At 54.7% G+C, this 23,460-nt stretch overlaps 4 protein-coding genes across 8 annotated transcripts; 2 read left to right on the top strand and 2 right to left on the bottom strand.

Moving 5' to 3' along the window:
• Positions 1–1,193: 1,193 nt before the first annotated feature.
• On the bottom strand, positions 1,194–17,025 carry IRGQ (immunity related GTPase Q). Of its 3 annotated transcripts, XM_023246180.2 has the most exons (4): positions 16,898–17,025; positions 14,811–14,939; positions 5,191–5,722; positions 1,194–3,978 (listed from the first exon to the last, which is right to left on the bottom strand). In XM_023246180.2, the coding sequence occupies exons 3-4, from the start codon at positions 5,718–5,720 to the stop codon at positions 2,619–2,621; spliced, it is 1,890 nt and encodes a 629-aa protein (XP_023101948.2). In that variant the 5' UTR covers positions 5,721–5,722; positions 14,811–14,939; positions 16,898–17,025; the 3' UTR covers positions 1,194–2,618. The 3 variants fall into 3 exon arrangements, with proteins under 3 accessions (XP_023101948.2, XP_023101947.2, XP_023101946.2); XM_023246179.2 differs by lacking the exons at positions 14,811–14,939; positions 16,898–17,025 and adding an exon at positions 6,174–6,304; XM_023246178.2 differs by lacking the exons at positions 14,811–14,939; positions 16,898–17,025 and adding an exon at positions 6,025–6,167.
• On the top strand, positions 6,475–9,412 carry ZNF576 (zinc finger protein 576). 2 transcript variants are annotated; one of them, XM_019819448.3, is made up of 3 exons: positions 6,475–6,685; positions 7,155–7,255; positions 8,686–9,412. In XM_019819448.3, the coding sequence occupies exons 2-3, from the start codon at positions 7,171–7,173 to the stop codon at positions 9,111–9,113; spliced, it is 513 nt and encodes a 170-aa protein (XP_019675007.1). In that variant the 5' UTR covers positions 6,475–6,685; positions 7,155–7,170; the 3' UTR covers positions 9,114–9,412. The 2 variants fall into 2 exon arrangements, with proteins under 2 accessions (XP_019675007.1, XP_006941244.1); XM_006941182.5 differs by lacking the exon at positions 6,475–6,685 and adding an exon at positions 6,735–6,930.
• On the bottom strand, positions 16,350–21,584 carry ZNF428 (zinc finger protein 428). 2 transcript variants are annotated; one of them, XM_045046859.1, is made up of 3 exons: positions 19,112–19,247; positions 17,099–17,198; positions 16,350–17,019 (listed from the first exon to the last, which is right to left on the bottom strand). In XM_045046859.1, the coding sequence occupies exons 1-3, from the start codon at positions 19,154–19,156 to the stop codon at positions 16,517–16,519; spliced, it is 648 nt and encodes a 215-aa protein (XP_044902794.1). In that variant the 5' UTR covers positions 19,157–19,247; the 3' UTR covers positions 16,350–16,516. The 2 variants fall into 2 exon arrangements, with proteins under 2 accessions (XP_044902794.1, XP_023101056.1); XM_023245288.2 differs by lacking the exons at positions 17,099–17,198; positions 19,112–19,247 and adding an exon at positions 21,445–21,584.
• On the top strand, positions 19,293–21,701 carry SRRM5 (serine/arginine repetitive matrix 5). The gene has a single exon (XM_045046856.1). The coding sequence runs from the start codon at positions 19,299–19,301 to the stop codon at positions 21,483–21,485; it is 2,187 nt and encodes a 728-aa protein (XP_044902791.1). The 5' UTR covers positions 19,293–19,298; the 3' UTR covers positions 21,486–21,701.
• Positions 21,702–23,460: the final 1,759 nt, after the last annotated feature.

The raw sequence follows: 23,460 nt of genomic DNA, 5'->3' as shown, positions 1-23,460 counted from the left end.
GGTATTGGAGATTACAGACCGGAAGCCATTCAGTATCTCATCTCGGCCAGGCCATCAACTTTTTTTTTTTTAATGTTTCTTTTTGAGACAGACAGCGTGAGCAGGAGAGGGGCAGAGAGAGAGAATCCCACACGGGCTCCCGCTATCAGTGCAGAGCCTGATGCGGGGGCTGAACTCACGAACCATGAGATCATGACCCGAGCCGAAATCAAGAGTCGGACGCTCAACTGACTGAGCCAGCCAGGCGCCCCACGGCCATCTCAACGTTGATGGGATAAACTGTGTCACCGGGAGGGGTTCAAGCTGGACATGGGGATACCATCTCCCAAGTGTCTACCCCTCGGAGTGGTCACCCTTGTCTCCCGCCGTCAAAGGAGATAAGATCTTGGAAGTATTTATGGTTCTCGTCAGGCCCTTTCATTTCACAGATGGGAAAATAAAGCACCGGTCCAAGTCACCCAGAGCGACAGTGGCAAAGCCGGGCCTGCATTCCAGGTCCCCTGATCTCAGACAGGAGCTTTCTCTCCCATCAGATGCTTCTTTCTCTTTCTCCCCACCCGGTGCATTGTCCCTGTCCTGTGGCAAGAGGCTGACAATCTACACCCAGGTCTGCCGTGGATTAATGAATTAAAATAAATATTTACAAGCACCTGCTGTGTGTCAAGCACTCTTCTAGGTGCTGGGGTTACAGAAGAGAACAGGACAGGCAAGAGGATAATAGCCATTAAATAGGTAAATAAATAAATAAATAAATAAGGTAATTTTGTTACAGTAATAATTGCTACAAGGGAAATATCAACTGGCCGAGATGAGTAATGGGGGAGTGTGGGCTACTTCAGTTACAGTGGTCAGGGAAGGCCTCTCTGAGGGGACATCTGAGCTGAGACTCGCTAGACAAAAAAGAACCAGTCATGGGAAGATCTGGGGGCAGAGCATTCTAGGCAGAAAGAACAGCAAATGCAAAGGTCCTGGAGTAGGACCCAATGTGGCCCACCCAGGCACTGCAAGGAAGATCACGCTGGTTGGGAGGTGGGGGAGGGGCAGGGAGTTCGAATAGGCAGGGGCCAGACCACATAGGACCTTCCTGTGTGCTGTTGGGCCTAGAGTCTGCTCTCCCTGGGCTCTGTTCTCTCCCGTTCTCATAAAAGAGATTCTATTGAAAGGACTCTCAGGTCCCCCCCTTCTGTTTTTTGACAGTGAAGAATTGTGACCTGTGGCATCTTTTCTACCCATGGTTGGCAGTCTAGAACATAGCCAGGCACTGTGGTTTCTGCCTTTGCTTCACTCACGGCGCACTCCCGCGGTCTGGAACACGACCTAGCTGTTCTGTGGGCCTCTTGCTCTCTGCGGCACTCTGTGTACTCCAGAAGGCAGAACCTCTTGGGGACACCTGAGGTAGCCAACACAGAAGTGTCTGGGTTAGTGCAGCACTATGGCTGCTTTAGCCCAAAAAGGCAGGAGTACAAAATACCAAGGCCAGAAAGAGTTAGGTTTAGTGACAGAAGAAATCAAGACCAAAAAGAGATAGAAACCGCTAGAGGAGAGAGGGACAAAGTTAGAGACTCCCCAAAGACCCCCTGAATCACTCCACACCTATAAAATGGGGGCAGTCATATCCCCTTCCCAGTCAAACTCACACAGAGAAAGGCAATTGCTGGGATCCAAATCCCTAAGGGATTTGTGGGAGAGACGTCTGAGGTCTCTGCCCTTCCACACCCAGAAGGCCTCATTCCCGGTCTCTGGCTACCCGCAGGCCCCACCATGCCCGGACCTCCTGCCTCCCCCTCTTCATTTTTGTGGGACCATCCTCCCCACAACAGCTGGGAAAGGAATCTGGGTCGCCAGGCCCCTAGAACAACAAATACTAGGTATCTATTCCCCAAGAGCTGTTCTCCAGCTCTTTCGCACACCCCCCCCTCCCCCGCCCCGGCCCTGTTCCCCTCTGTAGATGGAGACCTCCCACCACCAAGGAATTAGAAACCAAGGTCTACCGCCCTCTTGGGAGCCAGGAGTGTGAGACCCCCAATGAAGATTCCACACCACTGCCTCTTGAGGAGCTGGGAGGCTGGATGCAGACCCGTTTCCTCCAGGAAGCCTAGAGGATCCAAAGATTCCAGCTCCCGGGGGTACCCGGACCCCATCCTCCATACTGGAATCTCTATTGGGGTAGAGACCAGGCTTTCACCTCTTCTCTCCCCTGGGGGCTAGATGACCAACAGACCCGGTTTCCTTTCCCTTGAAGACCACGATATAACCCCTTCTAGGAGGCCGGCCCCTCAGTTTCCTTCAGGCCACAGTCTGGTGTCATGCCCTGTGGTCTCCAGGGAAACCAAGGGCTCTGTCCCCCAGACTCTATTCCCCTTCAGGACCCAGGAATTCGGGTGACTACAAGCCACACATCCCAATCAGTAGTCAGAGCCCCCATCCCCTTCAAGCATCTGGGACTCTGAGCGGTGGCCCCCCCCAGCTCCCTTACCCCAGTGGCCGAGACATCCCAGGCCAGAGCCTGTACCCCTAACCCCCCTCCCTCTAGCCGGGACTTGGGAGTCCTCAGCTCCTGGCGGGGCCAAGCAGCTGGGACGCTGGGAGCCCGGAAGCCCCGGCCCTCATCCCACCCCTCACTGCGCGGGCACATGGGGTGCCAGCACCGCCTCGGCATCGGCCTGCATCTCGTTGAGGGCCTGCAGCAGGACGCCGTGCGCCGCGCGGTAACCCAGGCCGCCGGTGGCCGCCGCCCCGCCCGCGGGCCACAGGAAGGAGAGCGCGCCCAGCGCCGCGCCCCCGGCGGTGCCCTCGCCGGCCCACGCGCCCAGCCTGGCCTCCACTTCGGCGCGCGTCACCGGGCCCGGGAAGCGCGTCCGCTCCGCCAGCTCCCCAGGGGCCAGGCCTAGCGCGCGCTCGCGTCGAGCCAGCGCCGCGGGTTCGAGCCCCAGCGCCCGCCGCCACTCCGCCAGCTGACCCCGCAGAAGCGCCACGTCGCACGCCCAGCCTAGCCCCGGTATGGGCGCCGCCGCCGCCGCCAGGCTAGCCAGCAGGGCCGGACGCCACGCCCCGGCCCGCAGCGCCGCGGCCTTCATCCGGGCCCCGTGGGGAGACGCGGGCGGCAGCGCCAGCAGCAGCGCCCCCGCCTGGGCGGGCGGCAGCGCGCGCCGCAGCCACTCGCAGAGCCCGGGGAGTCCGCCGGGCCGCAGGGGGAACACAGGTGGCGGTGCCTCCTCCAGCACCTCCCACGTCTCATCCTCGGGACTCAGTGCGGCCGCACGCTCCGAGTCCCCACTGCCCGATTTCTTCGCGCCGCCGCCAACACGTGGCAAACTCTCGCTGCCTGCTTTCTCTGAACCTTCCCCGCTGCCTGCTTTCTCTGAACCTTCCCCGCTACCTTTCTGCAATCCAGCGCCACGTTTCTCCCTTCCCTCACCGCGTGCATTCTTCAGCTCCCCTCCGCCAGCGTTCTCTAAGCTCTCGCTGCTGGGCTTCTCTGCCTTTCCCTCTTCCTCGGGACACTCTGGATCCTCGCCCTCGCCGTCTGTTCGCACGCAGACCAGCGGTGCATCTGGCAGCACCAAGGGCCGAACCTGAGCCCAGTCCTTCTCAGTGGGCGCTCCCGGGGTGACGAGGATGAGGGCGTCGTAGTGGGTGGGATGGGGGGCGGCAGCAATGCCCGCGGAGCCCAGAGGCACATTCCAGAGCACCACATTGGGACGCTCCGGGGCCGGGTAGGGTGTGGGCCCCGCGGGCATGAAAACAGGCTCCGCATCTGGATCGCCGGGATCCAACCCGAGGAGCGTGTTCAGCACAAGACTCACATTAGCCGTGCCGGCCACGGCCAGGTCCAGCCGCGCGCTGCCCAGCCGCTCTAGGCCAGCGCGAACCCACGACAGTGCCGCCTCCAGGCCACCGGTCTCAAAGGCCTCCCGCACAGCCTCCAGCTCTGCTGCACCCAGGACCTCGAAGCCATCCTGAGCCGGTGGCAGGAGCCTGAGGGGACAGGAAGACAGAGGATAAAGGGCAGAAGAGGATCTAAGCGCAAGAGAGCTGAGTTCTGGGGACAGGACTAGGCTACGATGACGAGGGGTGGAGTTTTCCCCGAATAATCTCTGAAAGAAGAGGGAGCAGGAAAGGGAGGGGCCAGACTGATGGTACAGCACAAAGAAACCAGGGCTTAAAGCAGGGATGGGGCGGGTTGGTTGAGATCAGGTTTCCAAAAGAGCCTAAAAAGGGGAACCTGCTAAATCATCCCCTGGATTCAGTCTTGAGGCTGGGGGCGGGGCAAGGGGGCCTTTTCCAAGGGATCTGCAGGATTAAGAAAGGCCAAGCAAAACTCACAGAAGGTCGAGCTCGGGCCAAGACAGACCTGCAACTGTATTGTGGACTAAAGGAAAGCGGAGCACTTGTCGACAGGAGCAAGGTCACCAGGGCACTCTTTGCTGAGACTAGGTGTAAGGAGGGGAGTAACAGCCAATGACGGGGAAAGCCTCACCTACTAGTGCTCATCAAGGAGATGTGGCTAAGGTAAAAAAAAAAAAAATGAGGACCGAGCCTCAGTTTGACTATGAAATAGGTGGTGGCCAGGGGGTGGGGGGAAAAAAATCAGGAGGTAGGCAGCAAGTGGGCACAGAAACAAGATGGGGTTATTGAAAGGAAGTGGGAGAGCTAACCCAGAAATAACAAGGCTCACTGAAGGTGTGGACTGGTATAGCTTGACGACCAAGCTGATGGTGTGGAGGATGAGGAGTGCTGGAAAGAGTGAACCCTCGGGTAAAATTTTCGCGGGGATCGCAAGCTTGTGTGCTGAATGAGCCCTCCTTCAAACTTTTGCCCGGGGCGGGGGTGGGCGGGGCGTTGCTATTTGGGTGTCAGTTCCTCTCCAAAAATTCTCACTGGGGCAGGGCTTGTGACCTCAGAACGCTCACAGGAGGCTGAACCTGGAGAACAGGTCTGAACCTCTAGCTGACCCTTGGATGGGGCGGGGCCTAGAAGACAGGAAAGGGTCCAGCACTCAGCACTGGCTTGGGGTCGAGCCTCGGTGACCGCAAAACCTGCAATGAGGGGCGGGACCTGGACGAGAGAACTGGCCCTCCCGCAGCTATCCGATCAAGGCCTGCCCCAAACTCGCTGGGGGTGGGATCTCGCGGATCTTCTGGGTCTAAAGGACCCGGTCTCCAACCCACCGGGAAACTCCTCGCTTACCTCTGCAACACCTCCGCCTGGCTCTGCAGCGCCACCCGCAGGCGCTCCAATTCCTTACAGTCATCTCGGCTGCCGCAGTCCGCCGGCAGCACGAAGAGAGCCGCGGTCCCCAGCCCCGCGCTGTTCAGCAGGGCCGCTGTCTGATCCCGGGCCTGGTCTTCATTTTGTGAATCCCCAGGACGGAGGTTCCGCACAGCCAACAGCGGGGTCCCACGGGCCAGGGCGGCCCGCGCCGCCTCTCCCAGCGCTGGGGCCAAGGGCTCCCCATTCCCCTCGGGGTCGGGCAGGACCAGTACCAGCACATTGGCCTCCGCCGCCCAGGGCCCCGGCGCTGCGGGTGGGCAGCTCAGCTCGCCCAGGAAGAGGCCGGGGCCCGCCGCTCGCAGGCTGGGGATCCCTGAGTACGGCCGTCCCTCGGGGATCTCTATCGTCTCCACATTTCTGTCGCACAGCGCTGCAATCAGAGCGGACTTTCCAGAGCCCGGAGGCCCCAGGAACAAGGCGGTCACGTCGCCCCGCGGCGGTGGCATAACTGGAAAGCAAAAGGGTGGGGCGGACACGGGTCAGGGAGTACCCAGCTTTTTCCTTTCCCAGTCATCCCACTCTGGTGTCAGACTTCAGTCCTTCACCCTGTCCCCCTCCATTCTTGGGTGTCACTCCCAGGGAGAAATCCGGCGCCCAGGCCCCTATCTTTTCCCCAGAGATCTGGGCGTCTTGTCCGCCCTTTTTCTGGATACATTTTATCTTTCTGTTCCAAAGATCCGGCCTCCAGCCCCTCCTCCCTCAGACACAAAGATGTTTTTATCCCCCGCTCCTCCTTTCCAAATCACTAACCGGGCAAAAAGCCGGCACACCCGAGAGCACAGCTGGCGGCGGCTGATCAGCCGCTGAGAAGCCCCGCCCCTAGGGTCCGGCGGACGGAGGCCGAAGAGGTGAGAGCGCCCGGATTTGGGAACGTCCAGACACGTTCCAGGGGCTCTTACCTGACGTCAGTCCTTTAAGGAGGGGGTGTGTCTTGGAAGCGCGACCTCGGGGATACGGCCCTTCGCGGCGCCTGCGCAAAGCAACAGACGTACGCCCGCTCCTCAGCTCCTGCAGCCCGCGGGGCTCGAACAATGAGGGAACCAGAGCGCCTGCGCTCCATGAGCACCTAGCCACACGTGCGCCAGAAGCTGAGGTCTGTACGGCAAGGGTGTCATGTCACGTCATCATAACGCACTCCAGTGCAGAGAAGGACCCCTCCCGTTACTCTGAGGACCCGGTTGGCGCGACTGCATCACTGCCGGATGGCATCCGGCATCTCGGCTTGGAGAGGCTCCTCAGGCGAAAGGGCATGGAAGCCACTGGGACCTTGAGCCTCGGTGGGCCCTACCCCGCTTCCCTCCGGGTGGCGGCGCTGTGACGAGCGACGGACCGGCGCAACGAAAGGCAGCCCTCTGCTGCCTGGAGAAAAGCGGAGGCCTGGGCTACCCGCCTCGGGAGGAGGGACCCGAGGGCAGTGCTCGGGGGCAGCGGGACGCCGCGGTTGAAGGCGCGCGTGGGCGGCGGGGGCTCAGGGTGGAAGGAGAGTTACAGGATGTCAGAGAAAGATGCCTCCGGGGAAGAGGCGAGCTAAAGCCTGGATGCCACTACCTGCCTCAAGACACGTGGGGGACGGGGGCGAGGCTGGTGTCAAAGATCCAGGGTTCCGTGCCCTGAGTTCAGGGAATTAGTTTGATGTAGGTCATAGGTCGCACACAGGTGAGAAGGCTCTAAGGGGTGTCACAAACCTAGGGAGTCGAATCTTTTGGGAGGGTTGAAACTTCTCTAGGGCAGAGCTCCATTAGGTTACAGTTCAAGAAGATGGTGTCTTACGGGGGCAAGAGAGCCCGTCAAAGGTCATAGGATTAGCGGCCCTTTAACGCTGTAGACAGATGAGCGACTTCACTTGATTTACTGTTGTCATGCGTGCTACTCTTGACCAGAGGGATCCCAGCCACTATGGAGGACCCGCATCCTGAAGAGACCATGGAGCAGCAGGATTCGTCCAAGGAGAGGAGTCCCCGCAGTCCAGGAGGCGACGTGTGTGAGTGCTGCTGGCCAGAGGAGGGTGGGGTGCAGGGGCTGAGGCTCCTAAAAGGATTTGCGTAGCATCTCAATGTCCAAGGCGTTACAAGGACTTGCCTGCTGGGGAGGGGCTGTAACAAATGGTTTCTGAGCTGCCCTACCGGGAACCGCCACACTCCACCCTTACTCTTATTCTGCTCAGATGTACCCACTCTGATCTGTCCATGTTAGCTTCAAGGGGCCACCGTTCAGAGGGACAGAGTAGCATCCAGAGGGGCTTGGGGTGGGAGATGTGACTGGGAAAGGGCAGAGACTGAGAGGAAGCCCAAGGTTCCAGTCCCAACTGGCCCCCAGACTTTCAGTGTGACTTGGGCCTGGGTTTCCCAGTCTGTCACAAGAGGCTGCGGCTACTCCGGTGACTCGGCTGTTGTTATGGGGATTAGCGGCAGAGAAAGGGAAGGTTTGATGTTAACCAAGGTAGCCAGTTCGACAGAATGGTGGCAACAGCTTCTGCTGAATGCTTATTACATGCTAGGCGTGTTCTAGGAGTTAAACCGTCATAATCTCAGTCCTCCGGACAGACCCTTTGAACTTGGTTAAGTATTACTTTCCGGTGAGGGAATTGAGGCAAAGAGATTATCTGTAACAATGAGCCCGCCACCCTGTCAAGGCCCTCCAGCCAAAGACCACCAGGAACACGCCTACAGTTGAACAAGTTGGTTTATTGCTAATAGCGCTAAGGAAGCACACGCACCCTGGGGCACTGTGAAGGCTTCTCAGTAAGAGTTAGGACTTATCCTAGGATTGGGGCTTTGTGGTAGGTGATTTGGGGAAGGGTTCAAGGAAGGGTTTTGCGGTGGGTTGGATGTTGCCAGTAAGCAGAGGCAAAAGATAGGTTGGCAATCTTAAATCTTCTCTGGGAGGGAGGTACGAAGGCCCCGGCTGCTCTTCCCTTTCTCAGCACCAGTAACTGCAAACCACTGTGTAGCACTGTTCTAAGCACTTTATATAAAGTAACTCATTTACTCCTCCCGACCACCCAGTGAGGTAGATTCTGATAGGGTCATTACCCCATTTTCCAGATGAGGAAACTATTGTATTTGTCTAGGAAGAGGTAGACCCGGGATTCGATTCCAGGCAGTTTCGCTCCAGGGGCTGTGCTCACAGCTCTGTTGGAAGGGCAGACCCCCGGGGTTCCAGTTCTGACTCCATGGGTTCATTTCATACCTAGCCTCATGACTGTAGGCAGGTTGCCTCACCTTTTTGAGCCTCAGTCTGCTCATCCATAAAACAGGCCCAGCAATAGTTTGTCTGGACCACTGTCCAGCCCTGGCATAGAGCCTGGCACGTGGTAAGCACTGAATGTGAATTGTTGGCATGACTCTGGGGCTTGGGAGAGGTCCTGGTGACTCTTGCTGGCTTCCCCCGACCTCTCCCCACGTCCCTCAGGCCACCTGGGGGCCCCGCAGTGCACCCGCTGCCTCATCACCTTCGCCGATTCCAAGTTCCAGGAGCGTCACATGAAGCGGGAGCACCCAGCGGACTTCGTGGCCCAGAAGCTGCAGGGGGCTCTCTTCATCTGCTTCACCTGTGCCCGCTCCTTCCCCTCCTCCAAGGCCCTGATCGCCCATCAGCGTGGCCACGGTCCAGCCACCAGGCCCTCCGTGCCAGCTGCACCCGCCGCTGCCCCGCCTACCTTCCCCTGTCCTGACTGTGGCAAGACCTTTGGGCAGGCAGCTTCTCTGAGGCGGCACCGCCAGGCGCATGAGACCCGCACCCCTCCTGGCCCCTTCGCCTGCACTGAGTGTGGTCAGGACTTTGCCCAGGAGGCTGGGCTGCATCAACACTACATCCGGCATGCTCGGGGGGAGCTCTGAGTGAAGGTTAAGCCCTCCCTATGGCAGCGGGGGTTCTGTGGCTGCTGAAACCCACCTCTGGTATAGGATGGGGGCCTTGGAAGGATTTGCTTCCCTCCCGGGACAGGCAAAGGACTTCTGATAAATAGGACCCAGAAGATTCTCATCTAGAGCTTCAGTCTTTGGAGGACACAAAGGCCTTCAGGGATACAGTGAAATTAGACAATAGTGAAATCTTTTGTTTAAAAAAAAAAAGCAAGCAAAAGGGAAAATTGTTGTATCTCCCTCATTCCCAATTAAATAGTTTGAAATCACAACTAGCTACAGATTGTGTAATCACCTTTAATTCTTCCCAGATGGATGCCATGGGCCGTAGGAACAAGTTCCCCCAGATTTGTGCCTGAATGGGGGAGGGGAAGGCGGGGTGTTGTGGGACTGTAATGTCACTGGAAGGATCCCAGATGTGCAGCAACGTGGGCCTTTGGGGATGGGGCAGCCAAGTTGGGAGCTGTATTCTGAGTCATGTAGGGGTTGCAATCAAGTTCTTATCTCCTCCCACTCCACCCCCCATCAGTCTTTCCCACTCACAGAGGAGCCATGGTATTGGGTGGATTCGGGTGCACACACACACACACACACACACACCCTGATAATTTATTGCCCACTTAAGTAATTTTATGTACCATTCTGGTCTTAGAGTATTTTTTTCTGGGTGTAGGTGAGATGACATGAATAAAATAACAAATAGTATCTAAAAACAGAAAAGGTCTGTATTGAAATATCTAAACAAGGAACTCTGGCCTTTGAGCAGATATTCCCAGAAAATATAAGGGCACAGGGAGGGGGGAGCTCAGGTCAGAGCTGGCCTGGCCCTGCAGGGAATCTGGTTTGGAATCAAACAGAGATACCTTCTGTTTCCTGTTGTATTTGGCCAACATTGGGAGAGTTCCCATTAAGATCCTATTTTCAGCTCTTGAAAGGCCTAACCCTGTGGAGTGTCCCTCCAGGGCACTGCTGAATGTGGTCAGGACTTTGGGTGACCTGCCCTGCCCTTAGAGTCAATGGCCGGTGCCCTGCATGCAATAATTATAGATCCTATTCGAACTGATGGATGTTTTTAAAACCCACAGTGGGGGACACGGTAGAGACTGATAGCTGTCCCCCAATTTTTAGCTACGTACGTGGTAGCTACAAACACAATTTCCCAAAGTCCCTTGCAGCTGGGTGTGGCCCTGTGACCCAGGTTCTTTCCTGGGTAGAGTGCTCAAGCTTCAGAGAGGGACACGCCTTTCCTGTACCTTTCCGCCCGGAGTGTGGACATGGCACCCAACCACCTAGGACCATGGTAGAGCAACAAGACAGCAGAAGCTTGTTGACTCCACAGAACGGAGTCCTCATCCTAGCGCTAGAAGATCCACTTCCATACTACCATGGAAGAGAGAAATAAACCTCTATCTTGTTGAAGTCACCATTATTTTTGGTCTCCGTCACAGGCAGCGTAACTTACAGGCTGTTTGCAGCATAGAACAGCAGATCTGAGTCGTGGCAACAGAGGCCGTATGGCCCACAAAGCCTAAAATAGTAAAGGGCCATCTGGCCCTTTATAATAAAAGCTTGCTGACCTCTTGTCTAAGTGATAAGACATACAATCTACTCTGAGCCTGGAAACCGGGATTCCCACCCTGGGAAATACTACCTCTAGTAGGGGGCTCTGTGTGTGTGTGTGTGTGTGTGTGTATGTGTGTGTGTGTGTATTTGTTTGTACAAGATTCGTGCAGGGCTAGCTAGCCTGGATCTCTTTGCTGGGGTGACTTGTGGGGAAACTGGGTTGGAGTCAGTTGGCCATCACTTTTCCCAAAAATGTCGGCTTCACCAAAGCCAAATATTTCCTCTGCACCTGGTGACAGCCCAGAAGTTTCCAAACCAGATGTCCAAACCTAAGCCTCTAATCACACATGCTCCCCTGAGACAGACAGCCGCCCTGCCTGTGTTCTTCCTGTTCTCTCCACTCTCCAGATGTCATAGATTCCCAGGACTTTAAATAGCATCACTGGTGACTTCCAAATCTTTATCTTCAGCTCAAACCCCAGACGCCCCCCCAACCATGAGACAATCACTTGGATGGTGACAAATAGGAGTCTCAAAACCTTAAAACAGGCCAGTGTGACTCCTACGGCCCCCACCTACACCACTACCGTCAGATTGGTCAACTGTATACTACTAGATTCCCGAGTCTGACCGGCCTTTCCTGCAGCTGCTCTCCTAACTGCTCCCCCTGCACCTGCCACCACTGCTGCCCCCTCCAGTGGACTACAGACCACCCCCTGTGTAAGTCAATTCATATACCTCCTCATTTAAAATCCTCCAAAGAGGGGCGCCTGGGTGGCGCAGTCGGTTGAGCGTCCGACTTCAGCCAGGTCACGATCTCGCGGTCCGTGAGTTCGAGCCCCGCGTCAGGCTCTGGGCTGATGGCTCAGAGCCTGGAGCCTGTTTCCGATTCTGTGTCTCCCTCTCTCTCTGCCCCTCCCCCGTTCATGCTCTGTCTCTCTCTGTCCCAAAAATAAATAAACGTTGAAAAAAAAAAACTTAAAAAAAAAAAAATCCTCCAAAGAGATTCCATAAATAACATCCAGAGACACCTTACCCAGGCCCAGAAAATCCAACAATGATGGGGCCCCCACCCGCTAAGCAGTCTCAACTCCCTCTCTGCTCTACCTTTGCTACACTCCAGCCACACATGACAGGCTGGCTTCTGCCTCAGGGCCTTTGCACTTGCTGTTCCCTCTGCCTGGAGTGCTCTAACCCAGAACTTTACAAGGCTGTCTCTACATCATTCAGGACTCTACACATGCCACCTCCTCAGACAGGTCCTCCTTGACCTGTCTGGCCAAAGTAGCACCATTGAACCTCACCCTGGCTTTATTTCTTCCTAGCACCCTTCAACACCTGGGACTATCCCGCTTGTGCATGTCATTATCTGTGTCCATACTCTGGAATCCAAACTCCTGAGGGCAGGCGGTGTGTCTTCCTCACTTCCCCAGTACCTAGGACAATGTTCACTGCAGAGGCTCAAAAAAAATGCTCGACTGGGGGCGCCTGGGTGGCGCAGTCGGTTAAGCGTCCGACTTCAGCCAGGTCACGATCTCGCGGTCCGGGAGTTCGAGCCCCGTGTCGGGCTCTGGGCTGATGGCTCAGAGCCTGGAGCCTGTTTCTGATTCTGTGTCTCCCTCGCTCTCTGCCCCTCCCCCGTTCATGCTCTGTCTCTTTCTGTCCCAAAAATAAATAAACGTTGGAAAAAAAAAAAAATGCTCGACTGTGCCCACTAGAGTCTCTCGGCCTGCAGCCCTCCCGATGATGCTCTGTAATGCTGGGCTTTCTGCAACTGTATTTCCCAGATTCCCTCCAGAGCTGGCTTCCTCAAGTTCTGCCCAAGAGAGGTCTGGGAAGAAGGTAGACAGAAAGAGGGGGAAGGAACTCCCCTCACTTTGGGCTGCTGGAACCCCTCTAACAGCAGCGGCTCAGGCTCCAGTGCATTTCTACACCCTCAGCACAAGGTACCGTGCCTCTCTTGTGGTGTAGGTACAGCCGCACATGGCCTGTCCCTCCAAACTCCTGTTGGGTTCTGGTAATGTCCCTTCTCTTTCTGTGCCCAGTCCTAGAGGTGGGAGCTTTGTGCAGACACGAGTATCTTGGGGGCCTCAACTGTCCACATTCATGCTTTCAGCCTTCAACCAGCTGCACACCCAATCCCCTGTGTTCAATCCTCTCTTTGGAATTCCTAGCTTGGTTTCCATAGCTCAACCAGGCCCTGGGGAACTGAATGACCCCACCGCCCCACCGACCCTGGCAGCAGACTATGTCTCTTGATTCCTAGTCCTCTCATATCCTTAGGAATTTTTTCTGATGAACAGGTAATTCTCTACATCTATGCTTAGAAAGCCCTGTCTTATGATTCCAACTATATGACAATCTGGAAAAGGCAATACTATGGAGAAAGTAAAAAAAAAAAAAAAAAAAAAAAATCATTGGTTTCCAAGGATTGTGTCGGGGGATGAACACAAGAGGAATTTTAGGATAGTGAAAACAGTCTATGATATTATAATGATGAACTCAGGTCATTACGCTTTGTCCAAACCCACAGAAGGTGCAACAAACACCAAGAGTGACTCCCAGTGTAAACTATGCACATTGAGTGATTATGCTGTGTCAATATAGGCTCATCAGTTGTAACAAACGGACCACTGTGGTGGGGAATGTGGATGCCAGGGGAAGGTATGAGTGTGTGGGGGCGAGGAAGTACACAGGAAATGTCTCTATCTTTCCCTCAATTTTGCTATGAACCTAAAACTGCATTAAAAAAATAAAGTCTGGTTTAAAAAACAAACAAACAAAGCCCTGTCTCAGGGCAGAAGAGGGCTTAAGCATGCTGCTCCAAGAACTAAAATCCATCCGTGGTGTTTTAACGAGCTGTGAATTTCTGCCTTGACGATTCTGAGATTCATTGATGTTAAGCTGTGATGGTTATGAAAGTCTCAATTCAAAGAGTGGATAAATGTCAGGTTCCCAGATTCTGAGCTTCTAGGATGAAAAGTGTGGGCTTTGACAGATGCTTTGGTATGAGATCCTGTAACAGGCATCAGGATGCAAACGCTCTTTGTGGCCAAGCAGGGTACCATAAGCAGTGAAGCAGGCAAGGTGTGAGGGGTCCAGATGCCACATGCTGAGGAATGGGCACGTGGGAGGGAACGCCCATTAGCAGGAGGTAAGCCTTCCTCAGCTCCAGAAAGCTACTGCTCCTTGGGATTGTGGGCTCAGCGATCGAGATCTCACGATTTTCAAGGGAAGCCAAAAAACCTCCCTTTTGAGGTGAAATCTGCCCAGTTTTAAATGTTGGTAACCCACATGATTAGAAGACCCCAGCAACTCTATGGAGACCAAACACGCTCCTGGCCAGTCAGACGGTGGCTGTGGAGAGCCAGGCTGCCATTGCTGGTATGTGGCTTCCTGGTTAAGAAGGTACGCACCGCATCCAGTTGTCTGGAATCACAGCTGCGTTCTGCTTATTAGCCGTGTGACCGACCTGTAGCAGCTAAGTCAAGTTCCCTGTGCCCTAGCTGGAGCAGCTGTGAAATGGTCACGATAATAGCCCCTGTGCCTCTAAGGGCTACGACGAGGACTCAGACATGGGACGCAGAGCCCAAACTGGTAGAACAGCCGACAGGGCCCGGCCCTCTGCCTCTCCCTGACCTTGTCCTTCCCCTAGTCTTCCCCTGCCTTCCTCAGCAACGGGTCTCATGCCCTAAGTGTTCTTCCGCCAACATCCCAAGTAGGGCCCCACTTCAGAGCCTTTGCACTCACTGCTCCTGTAGACAGTGCAGGGGCCCCACTCTTCCCTACTCCCCACCTCTGCCTGAAGTCCCCCTTTCCCTGAAGCCTCCACGACCACCCTCTTTGGAACTGCCGCACACACACACACAAGCCTCCCCACCCACTCTGTTTCTCTCCACAGCACTTACTACTTTCTAACGTTCTATACTTTTTATATATTTTACTTAAATATCTAAGTCTCTGTCTTCTCTATAATAGAACCTCCACAAAGGCAGGGATTCTTGTTCATCATGTTTACTGCTCTACTCTCAGCTCCCAGAATAGCGCCTGCGTCTGGAAGGTATTCAATACGTCATTGTTAAATGAATGAAGAAATAAAACAGCCCCTACCTCATAAGGATCCGATGCGATTGTCCATACAAAGCGCTTACAGGGCCTGGTCCACCGTGAGTGCTGATTTAATGATGGCCATTATGGTCATTCAGGTTCTATTCTTGAAGGTTCTTAGTTGCCAAGCTTCTATGAGTTAACACACGTAAAGCGCCTTAGAACGGGGCTTGGCACACAGTAAATGCTCAATAAATGGCAGCTATCATTATAATTAGGCTTCTATTTTCAAAGGAGCTTTGGTGCCAAACTTCTATGAATTAGCACATCCCTTCTCAGAGCGAGAGCCAAGGTTTCAACAGAGCTGTAAGGAGCTGGCCCTCTGCTCCCCTCTGCCCTCATCCTTCCAGCTCTGCCCTGACAGGTGGCAGGCTCCTGCCTCCTCCCACCCAAGTGCACAGCCCCCTCGCTCTCTCTGGTCTCTGTCACCTCCTCGGGGAGGGCTATACTATTTAAAATGGCAACCGCCTTCCGGAAGTGTTCTCCCTTCTCTGCTTTATTCTTCTCCATGGCATCTACCACCACCCAGCATTCCCTCCAGCTTGATTACTATCTGTCTCTACCAGTGGCCCCTGCCCACTGCACCCCCCCGCCCCCCGCCTCGGCCCCATGTAAGCTCCAGGAGCACAAGGATTTTAGGTCACTCACTGCTAAATTCCCAATGCTCGGCATACAGCAGGGACCCAGAAGATACTGCTTAAATGAATTAATGGATCACAATCCCTTCCTCACAGAGTTATTCTAAGGACCTGATGATCTCATGCAAATAAAATGCAGCACTCTGGAAGTGCTGGGGAAATGGCAGCTGTAATTATAATTAAGCTTCTATTTTTGTAAGTTCCTAGATACACAACTTCTATGAGTCAATATATATAAAGCTCTTGGACTGGCACTTGGCACCCGGGAAGCACAGCTCTGATTATAATTAAAGTCCTCTTTGTAAAGGTTCTCAGGCAGTGGCAGAGAACATCGACTGTCCTCCACAAACCGTTTTCTGCTTTCTGGGCACTGGCTAGACCTGCCTTTCCCAGACTCCCTTGCAGGGAGCTGTGGTCATGTGACGAATTTCTCAGCAAAGGAACGTAACTAGGAGCAGGCTGTGCTACTTGCAGGCAGGGGGCCTGTCCGAGATCACGTGTACCTCTCCAGGCTCACCTTCCTCTTCCACCGGCAGGACCCAGGCCACGGCCACTCAGCCATGACCATGTGGACGACAGCAGGCTTAAGGAATGGCCTGGGTCCCCAAATCACTATATGGAGAAGGGTTGCCCACCTACTGGAAACACCCACCCTGGACTCTATTACATGAGTGCAAAACCGTTGTGTTGTACGTCATCGGGTCTATGAGTTAAATATACGGAAGCCACCTGAACATAAGCCCTTAGTAAATGTTAATAGTCTTGGCAACAGTGATCTTAAGCTTCCCCCAGGGAGGAGCCAGGGGAGGGGGGAGGGGGAGGGATAAATGCCCCAGGCCCCGTGCCTCGCACACTCAAGCGTTTACACACATGCATGCACGCACACACACCAAACACGCTGGACTGACACACACAGAATTTGGCTTTTATTCTGGCCTTACACATCTACTGCTAAGACGACACAGATCGGCGGTACCCCGTCCCACATGACCATTGCGACCACCCCAATTTCCTCAGCCCCCTCCTCCCACCCCACCCCTTTAGCCAAGCTCCCTGGGTGGGGGGCTCTGCCTACACCTCGCCCCGGGCATGCAGCATGAAGTGCCCGTGCAGCTCCCCGAGGTTGTCGAAGGAATCCTCACACTCCGTACAGTGATAGGTGCCCTCCTCCTCCTCATCTTCCTCCTCCTCCTCCCTCCCAGCTGGTCGACCCTCCCCAGCCCGAGGCGGCTCCTCCTCTTCCTCCCCGAGGGCCCTGCCTTCAGGGGCTGGAGCTTCCTGGGGGGCTGTAGCAGGGCAGCAGAGCCGGCAAGGTGGGGTGCCTGGTGGGGCCTCCCCAAGGGGTGAGCGGCCACAGAGCTGGCAGGGCTGGGCTGGGGGGCCCGGGGGCTGGGCTGCACGGGGGGCCCGGCGGGACGGGCCCCCCCGGCCCCCCCCCAGGCGTTGCTTCACCTTGTAGCCAGGGTCATATTCAGGATCGTCAGTGGCCTCCTCCTCCTCCTCCTCCTCATCTTCTTCCTCTTCGGAGTCTGGCTCTGAGAGAGTGTATTCAGAGTCAGAGGAATGCTCAGGGCCTGTAGGGGGATGGACAGGGAGAGTCAGAGGCATCTGAGGACAGGGCTGTGCCCCTCCCGGGGCCCCATTCAGACTCACCACAGTAGGGAGGGGACAGCCAGGACACAACCCTGCTCTTTCCCATGGAAGAATCCCTGTCACATGAAACACGGCCTGGCACACAGCAGACACTCAGTGTCTGTGTATTAAGCAGATGAATGTCTTGCAAGAACTGCATCTCCAGGGTTTAAGAAGGACAAAGTAACAGTAATAAAAACAGTACCAGTAACAGCATCCACTGCTACTTTAAGAGCCCTGTTCTTCTATATTAACCTACCGAATCCTTACAACAACCCTTTGAGGGACGTACTGTTGTCATCCCTAAGTGATAAATGGGAAACTGAGCTACAGGGCGGTTAGGCGACTCACTCGCCTCCAATCACACAGCTCTAACAAGGAAAGCTAAATACGGGCGGTAGCCTACGCCAGATCATTTTAGGAAGACAAACACCTGAACAGGATTCAAGCAAATTAAAACACATACATATATGATATGTGTGATAAATGTGTGTGTGTGTGTGTGTGTGTGTGCAGTTGAGTGAATGAAAATTTGAAAATTGAAAATTGAAAATTGAAAATTTGCAAGTACAGATATATTGCTGTGATTTCATGAGCATGCAGAACATGTCTAGGACAAGTTTAGGTTAAAAGAGGAAAAGGATTTGAAGCCGCCATACAGGAAAGGGTGACACCAGTGCATGCAGAGCCTGGGTCTGGGAGGAGGGAGTCCCCACCACAGCGGCACCGGTCTGCCAAAAGCATCCCCTAGGACTGCAACAGCCTTGCCCTGTGTCCATCCTGGCCCCTCTTCCTCACGTTCCTCCAGCAGCCCAGAAGAGTCCTGTGAGAACTGAGTCAGCCACACTGGGCTCTTCGGGGCTCCTCAACCCTACAGGCACACACCTGCCTCAGGGCCTTTGCTACCTTTTTTACAGATAGACAAGGCTTGCTCCCTCCCCTCGCCAGGTCTGCTCAAGTGTCACCTTCTCAGTTTCACCCTGGTCACACTGTCTAAACAGCAATCCTTCCCTCTACGCTCTTAACCGCTTTGTTCTTCTCCTCCACTTACTGTAGGTGACATCTACTCATGTGTTTACTGCCTGTCCCCCAAAGCAGGGACTTTGGTTCACTGCTGCATCCTGAGCATCCCGGACACCTTCTCTGTGCCTGGCGTTCATTCAATTTGTCAAACCTTTTCTGAGGCTTTTCACATGTGCTGTTCCCTCTTGCTGGGAGTGGCCCAGCCAGGTTTTCCACATCATTCTTTAGGACTCCGTAGGAAGCCTCCCTCCTCAGTGAGACTGTCCCAGGTCTCCTAGGCAGCCAGTCACTTTCTTTTGCCCTCTGGCTGTCCTCACCCAGCCCTGAGGGCTGTGCCGGTACAAAGTCCTTTCCCACCAGACCAGAGGGAGGGCAGGCCAGGTCTGACTCACTGCTGGGTCCCCGGCATCACCCAGCTTAGAAGAATGGGTTATAAATGTTGGCCTCATGTCCCTCCCTGCAGCTCTCTCTCGTTTCTGCCTCTGTCCTGCTGTCCCTCTGCCTGGAAGGCTGTTCCCCACTCTGCCCACCTGGCGACCTCCTACTCATCCTTCAGGACCCTGAACAGGTTCTGTCGTCTATGGCGGTGGCTCCCTCCACCCTGGCTCCTGCTGGCCCAGCGTCTCCCTTTGTGACTGTCCTAGAGGCTGTAGCCATCTGGGCCCCAACAGGTCTCCCCCATCAGACTGGGAACCCCTTGAGGGCAGGTCTGACTCATCTTGGGGTCCCCAACACTGCCCAGCCCAGGACGTGCGGGTCGAGTGAACAAGGGGGGCCCGAGGCCCTGATCTCCCCCATCGCTCCAGGCCTTTGGCTCTGCTCTTTCCCCACCTGGTGACCTTTTCTTCTCTAAGAGCAAACCCCTGCTCCTCTTTAAGGTCCCAGCTCACACGTCACCTCCTCTGTGAGGTCCTCCATGCCTCCTCAGGTGGTTAGTGTCTCTTGTCTGGGAACTTCTGCCCCTGCCCCCCCCTCCAAACCCCAACATATCCTGACCACCTGGATAGTGACCTGGAGACTCCGGGAAGGCAGGACCTGGGTCTGACCCATCTCCATGTCCCCAGCAATGCTGCATCCCCAGTCAGCCTCAGAAGATACTCGCCGAATGGCGGCCAAACATGGAGGCAACCCCTCTGGCCTTCACCCCTCTTTCTCCTCCTACCACTGACTTCACACCACCCACCCTCCAGGGGCCTCAATGCCCACTATGACTTCATGCAGCTGGCCTGTGAGAGGCAGTCAGGTGGTTGTCCACGGCTACCGGTCTTTCATGTCCACTGTGACTTTCAGGATCACAAGCCCTTTTGTACCTACCATGCCTTCTCCACCTACGAGACCCTCAAAGCCCAGCACGTCTCCGGCATCCACTGGACCCTCGATGTCCCCCGTGCCTCCCAAGCCTCCCGCCTCCTTGAAGACCACCAAATCGGCAAAGCCCAACAGTGCTTCAGTGTCCACCAAGCCATCAACAGCCCCTAACTCGGTCACAAGCCCAAGCAGTTCTAGGTCTCCCAAGTGGGCAAATACGAAGACAGTTGCTTCTAAACAGTCCAGCAACAAGTCCCGAGCCCGCAATGGGACAAGAACACCCAGCAAAGCCAGCACCGACACCAGGGCGAGGAAGGCCAGCACCGACACCAGGGCGAGGAAGGCCAGCACCGACACCAGGGCGAGGAAGGCCAGCACCGACACCAGGGCCAGCAAGGCCAGCACCGACACCAGGGCCAGCAAGGCCAGCACCGACACCAGGGCGAGGAAGGCCAGCACCGACACCAGGGCGAGGAAGGCCAGCACCGACACCAGGGCCAGCAAGGCCAGCACCGACACCAGGGCCAGCAAGGCCAGCACCGACACCAGGGCGAGGAAGGCCAGCACCGACACCAGGGCCAGCAAGGCCAGCACCGACACCAAGGCCAGCAAGGTCAGTGGGGTAAGACTCCACCAGCGGAGGGGCACACACAGCCGGGGCAGAACTCCCAGAAGAAGGGGAAGCCGCAGCTCCAAGAGGTCACCCAGCAGAGCCAGCACGACCAGCAGGATGAGAACTCATGGTGCCACCCCAAGTGTGCCCAACAGGATGAGAACTCCTACTTCCCAGAAAAAACAGAGTGGGGGCAAGAGTTGCAGCCGGCCTAGAAACAACAACCGAGAAAGAAATAAGAGCCAGCTTAGAAGTGTGAGCAGAGAGAAGAGTTACAGCCCACCAGGAGCCTCAGGCATGGGGAAGAGTTCTGGGCTGGTTACAACCCCAAGTAGGGCAAAGAGTTACAGCCCCACTGGAACTCCCTTCAAGGAGAGAGGTTCCAGCCAGTCTCCATCAACATCAAGGAGGGTAAAGAGTTATAGTCACATGGTCACCCCTGGCAGGGAATGGAGTTACAGCCCAAGCAAAGTATCTAGCAGGCTCAAGAGTTACAACCAGGATACTGCACCCAGCAGGACCCAGGGTCACAACCGGTCTAGCACCCCCGGCAGGACCCAGAGTCACAGCCGGTCTAGCACCCTCGGCAGGACCCAGAGTCAGAGCCGGTCTAGCACCCCCAGCAGGACCCGAAGTGAGAGCCCGTCTAGCACCCCCAGCAGGACCCGAAGTGAGAGCTGGTCTAGAATGCCCAGAAGGGCAAGAAGTCATAGTATGGTGAGAAGTCACAGTTGGAAGAGAAGTCACAGTAGAGCACGAAGTCGTACCCGGAAAGGAACTCCCAGTCAGATGAGAAGACACAGCCAATCTAGAATCCACAGCAAGGGGGGAAACTATAACCAATATAGAATGCCCAGAAGGGAAAGAAGCCCCAGCCAGGAGAGAGATCACAGACGATCGAGAACACTCAGCCAGGAGAGAAGTGGTAGCCCATCTGGAACCTCCCACAAAGAAAGAGATCACAGCCGATCCAGAACTTCCAGCAGTGAAAGAGAGCGCAGCCAACTCAGAACCCCTAGAAATGAGAGAGATCACAGCCAATTCAGAACCTTCAGAAAAGAAAGAGACTGCAGCCAATCCAGAGAGGAGAGAGATCACAGCCTATCTAGAACCTCTAGCAAGAGAGGTCACAGCCAATCTAGAACCCCCAGCAAGGAGAGAGACCATAGCCGATCTAGAACCCCCAGCAAGGAAAGAGACCACAGCCGATCTAGAACCCCTAATAAGAAGAGCAATCCTAGCCAATCTACAACCCCCAGAAGTCTCAGCCACAAGGATTCCACTAGCAGGGCACATAGTCCCAGTCAGAACAGAACACCTAGCAAGACAAGGTGCCCTTCCCCCTCCAGATTTCTCAGTGGAGCCCCAATTCCAAACCAGGATGATATTCAAGGTAACGCCGCCGTCTCTAAGGCTGCCTCACCTGGAGAGAGGTCCTCATCGTCTTCTTCCAAGCTGGCATAGCCCCCAGTCTCAGCTGGCTCACGGGTCTCTGTCATGGCCAGGGGAGGAGACAGGAGACAGGAGCAGAGGAGCAGCTAGGCAGTGTCCCTCCCCGGCCAGCTCTCCACAGCCACACCTCAGCCACAAGTTCTCCAATGCAGGATGTCAGCAAAGAGAGCGGGATGCTGGACAGGGGAAGGAAAGGCTTGTGGTGACTCAATAAATTTTTACATAGCACCTGCCTCTCAGGGCCCAACTGTGTGCTCAGTGCTGGGGGAAAGGAAAAGATAGCCCCAGCTCCTCTGTAGATCTTAATTTCCCCATCTGGGCAACAAAGCCGTCCGTGGTTCTTGTTCAGCGGAATGGGGAAAGGTAACATTCCAAATACTTAGCAGCGGGTACTAGCGGGGGCACCAATCAGAACTGAGAGTGGAACAGGGGCCTATCCAGGAATTAAGGCTTTGGTTGCTGGACTGTGGGAAAGTCTGGGGGCTGGGAGAGGGTCCAAAGTGGCAGTTGGGGGTAGGGATTATTTGACGTAGTGGTGATATACTAATCAGGCTAGAGGTATTTCAATACTTAAACAAGCGGTATGGCCGCCCTAGTTCGCGTCAGCCCTAGTTCTATCCCTTGGCAAGATGGTGTCCAGGTCTGAACCCCAAGTCTGCCACATTCTAGCTGTGTAGTTTCAAGCAAAGAAGGACCTAATCTCTCTAGCCTGTTTCCTTCTCAGTACAAAAGGAGCTTCCAGGGCTTAACTCATGCAGTCCTTATAACTATGTTGAGACAGACTGTCTCCTTTGTACAGATGAGGAAACTGAGGCACAGAGAGGGTTAACAAGTAGCTTAAGGTCACACCAACTGGTTGATGGGTGGACTAGGATTTGAAGCCATGTTATTCTGCCTCTCATAAATGGCCCCTCAGCTGAAATTTTTTTTTTTGAAGATTCAGTAGGGCTCATTCGATATAAACCATTCGATATGTGGCAGTTACTGCAGTAACAGTGGCTGTTAATACTCCCACTCATAACCCTTTCTATACACCCCAGCCATTCCAGACTTATCATCTCTCCCTGTGCACACCAGGACTTTTCACATCTGTGGGTCTCAGCAAATCCTGCTGCTGCTGCCTAGAATGTCCTCCTTCCCCACCGTCTACCTAGAGAACTCCTACTCGTTCTCCAAAGCCCACCTCAAATACAAGAACCTCTGTACTTCCTCCCAGCCCAAACACCACCTCCACCTCTTCCAAGCCTTCTGAGTCCTTTCCTTCCTATCCCTCTTCACCAGTACCTCGCCACACACACACACACACACACACACACACACACACACACACACACACAGCAGTTCTTTTGTCTTCCACTGTAATCTTTGGCAGTAAAGAGCTAGGAAGAGCAAGTCAGTGAAAGGACTGGCAACCTCAGCTACGCCTCTTTATGCCAAGGCCCGTGCTGGGTACTGGGTATACAGTGATGGAAAATACACAATCCCTTCAAAGCCTGGAAGTCAAGTTTAATGCTGGGGAGGGGAAAAAAAAAAAAGTTAAAAGTGAAGCCTGGAGGAGGCTGAGGCATGGGAGGGCTGGTATCAATGGTAAAGGAGCTTTCTAAAGACACCCCTGAATCTGGGCTTTAAGGACAGAAGATTCATAACTGGCAGAGGAGAGTTCTTCTAATACCCTATTGCCTGTAGGGTCCCATTCAACTGAGGAGTTCTACTTTAAGCCAGGATAATTTGCCAAATTAAGTAAATAAAAGCAGACAATGCTAGGTTAAATGTGAATTTCAGATAAACAACAGAAAATTATTTAATATACATAGGTTCCAAGCAGTATTTGGGATAAACATTTCTAAAAGATTATTTATCTGAAATTCAAATTTTAAGTGGATGTTCTATGTTACCTGGCAACCACACACTACAATCAGGACTACCCAGGAGATTACCTGGAGACGCTGCTCACCAGTCCAGCCTACCCTCCCCCAAGCCCACACCA

Source organism: Felis catus, chromosome E2 (genome assembly GCF_018350175.1).
Source record: "Felis catus isolate Fca126 chromosome E2, F.catus_Fca126_mat1.0, whole genome shotgun sequence".
Taxonomy (NCBI): Eukaryota; Metazoa; Chordata; class Mammalia; order Carnivora; family Felidae; genus Felis; species Felis catus.
This window is presented reverse-complemented; position numbering and strand designations above follow the sequence as displayed.

Coding starts and splice junctions, on each gene's coding strand:
- IRGQ (XM_023246180.2), bottom strand. CDS start 5,720: ATGCCACCGCCGCGGGGCGACGTGACCGCCTTGTTCCTGGGGCCTCCG. Junction 3,979..5,190: donor CAGGCGGAGGTGTTGCAGAG/GTAAGCGAGGAG, acceptor CTGTCCCCTCAG/GCTCCTGCCACCGGCTCAGG.
- ZNF576 (XM_019819448.3), top strand. CDS start 7,171: ATGGAGGACCCGCATCCTGAAGAGACCATGGAGCAGCAGGATTCGTCC. Junction 7,256..8,685: donor CAGTCCAGGAGGCGACGTGT/GTGAGTGCTGCT, acceptor CACGTCCCTCAG/GCCACCTGGGGGCCCCGCAG.
- ZNF428 (XM_045046859.1), bottom strand. CDS start 19,156: ATGGAGATGGGTCAGACCCAGGTCCTGCCTTCCCGGAGTCTCCAG. Junction 17,199..19,111: donor TGCCTTCCCGGAGTCTCCAG/GTCACTATCCAG, acceptor CTTAATACACAG/ACACTGAGTGTCTGCTGTGT. Junction 17,020..17,098: donor GCTGTCCCCTCCCTACTGTG/GTGAGTCTGAAT, acceptor ATCCCCCTACAG/GCCCTGAGCATTCCTCTGAC.
- SRRM5 (XM_045046856.1), top strand. CDS start 19,299: ATGCCCACTATGACTTCATGCAGCTGGCCTGTGAGAGGCAGTCAGGTG.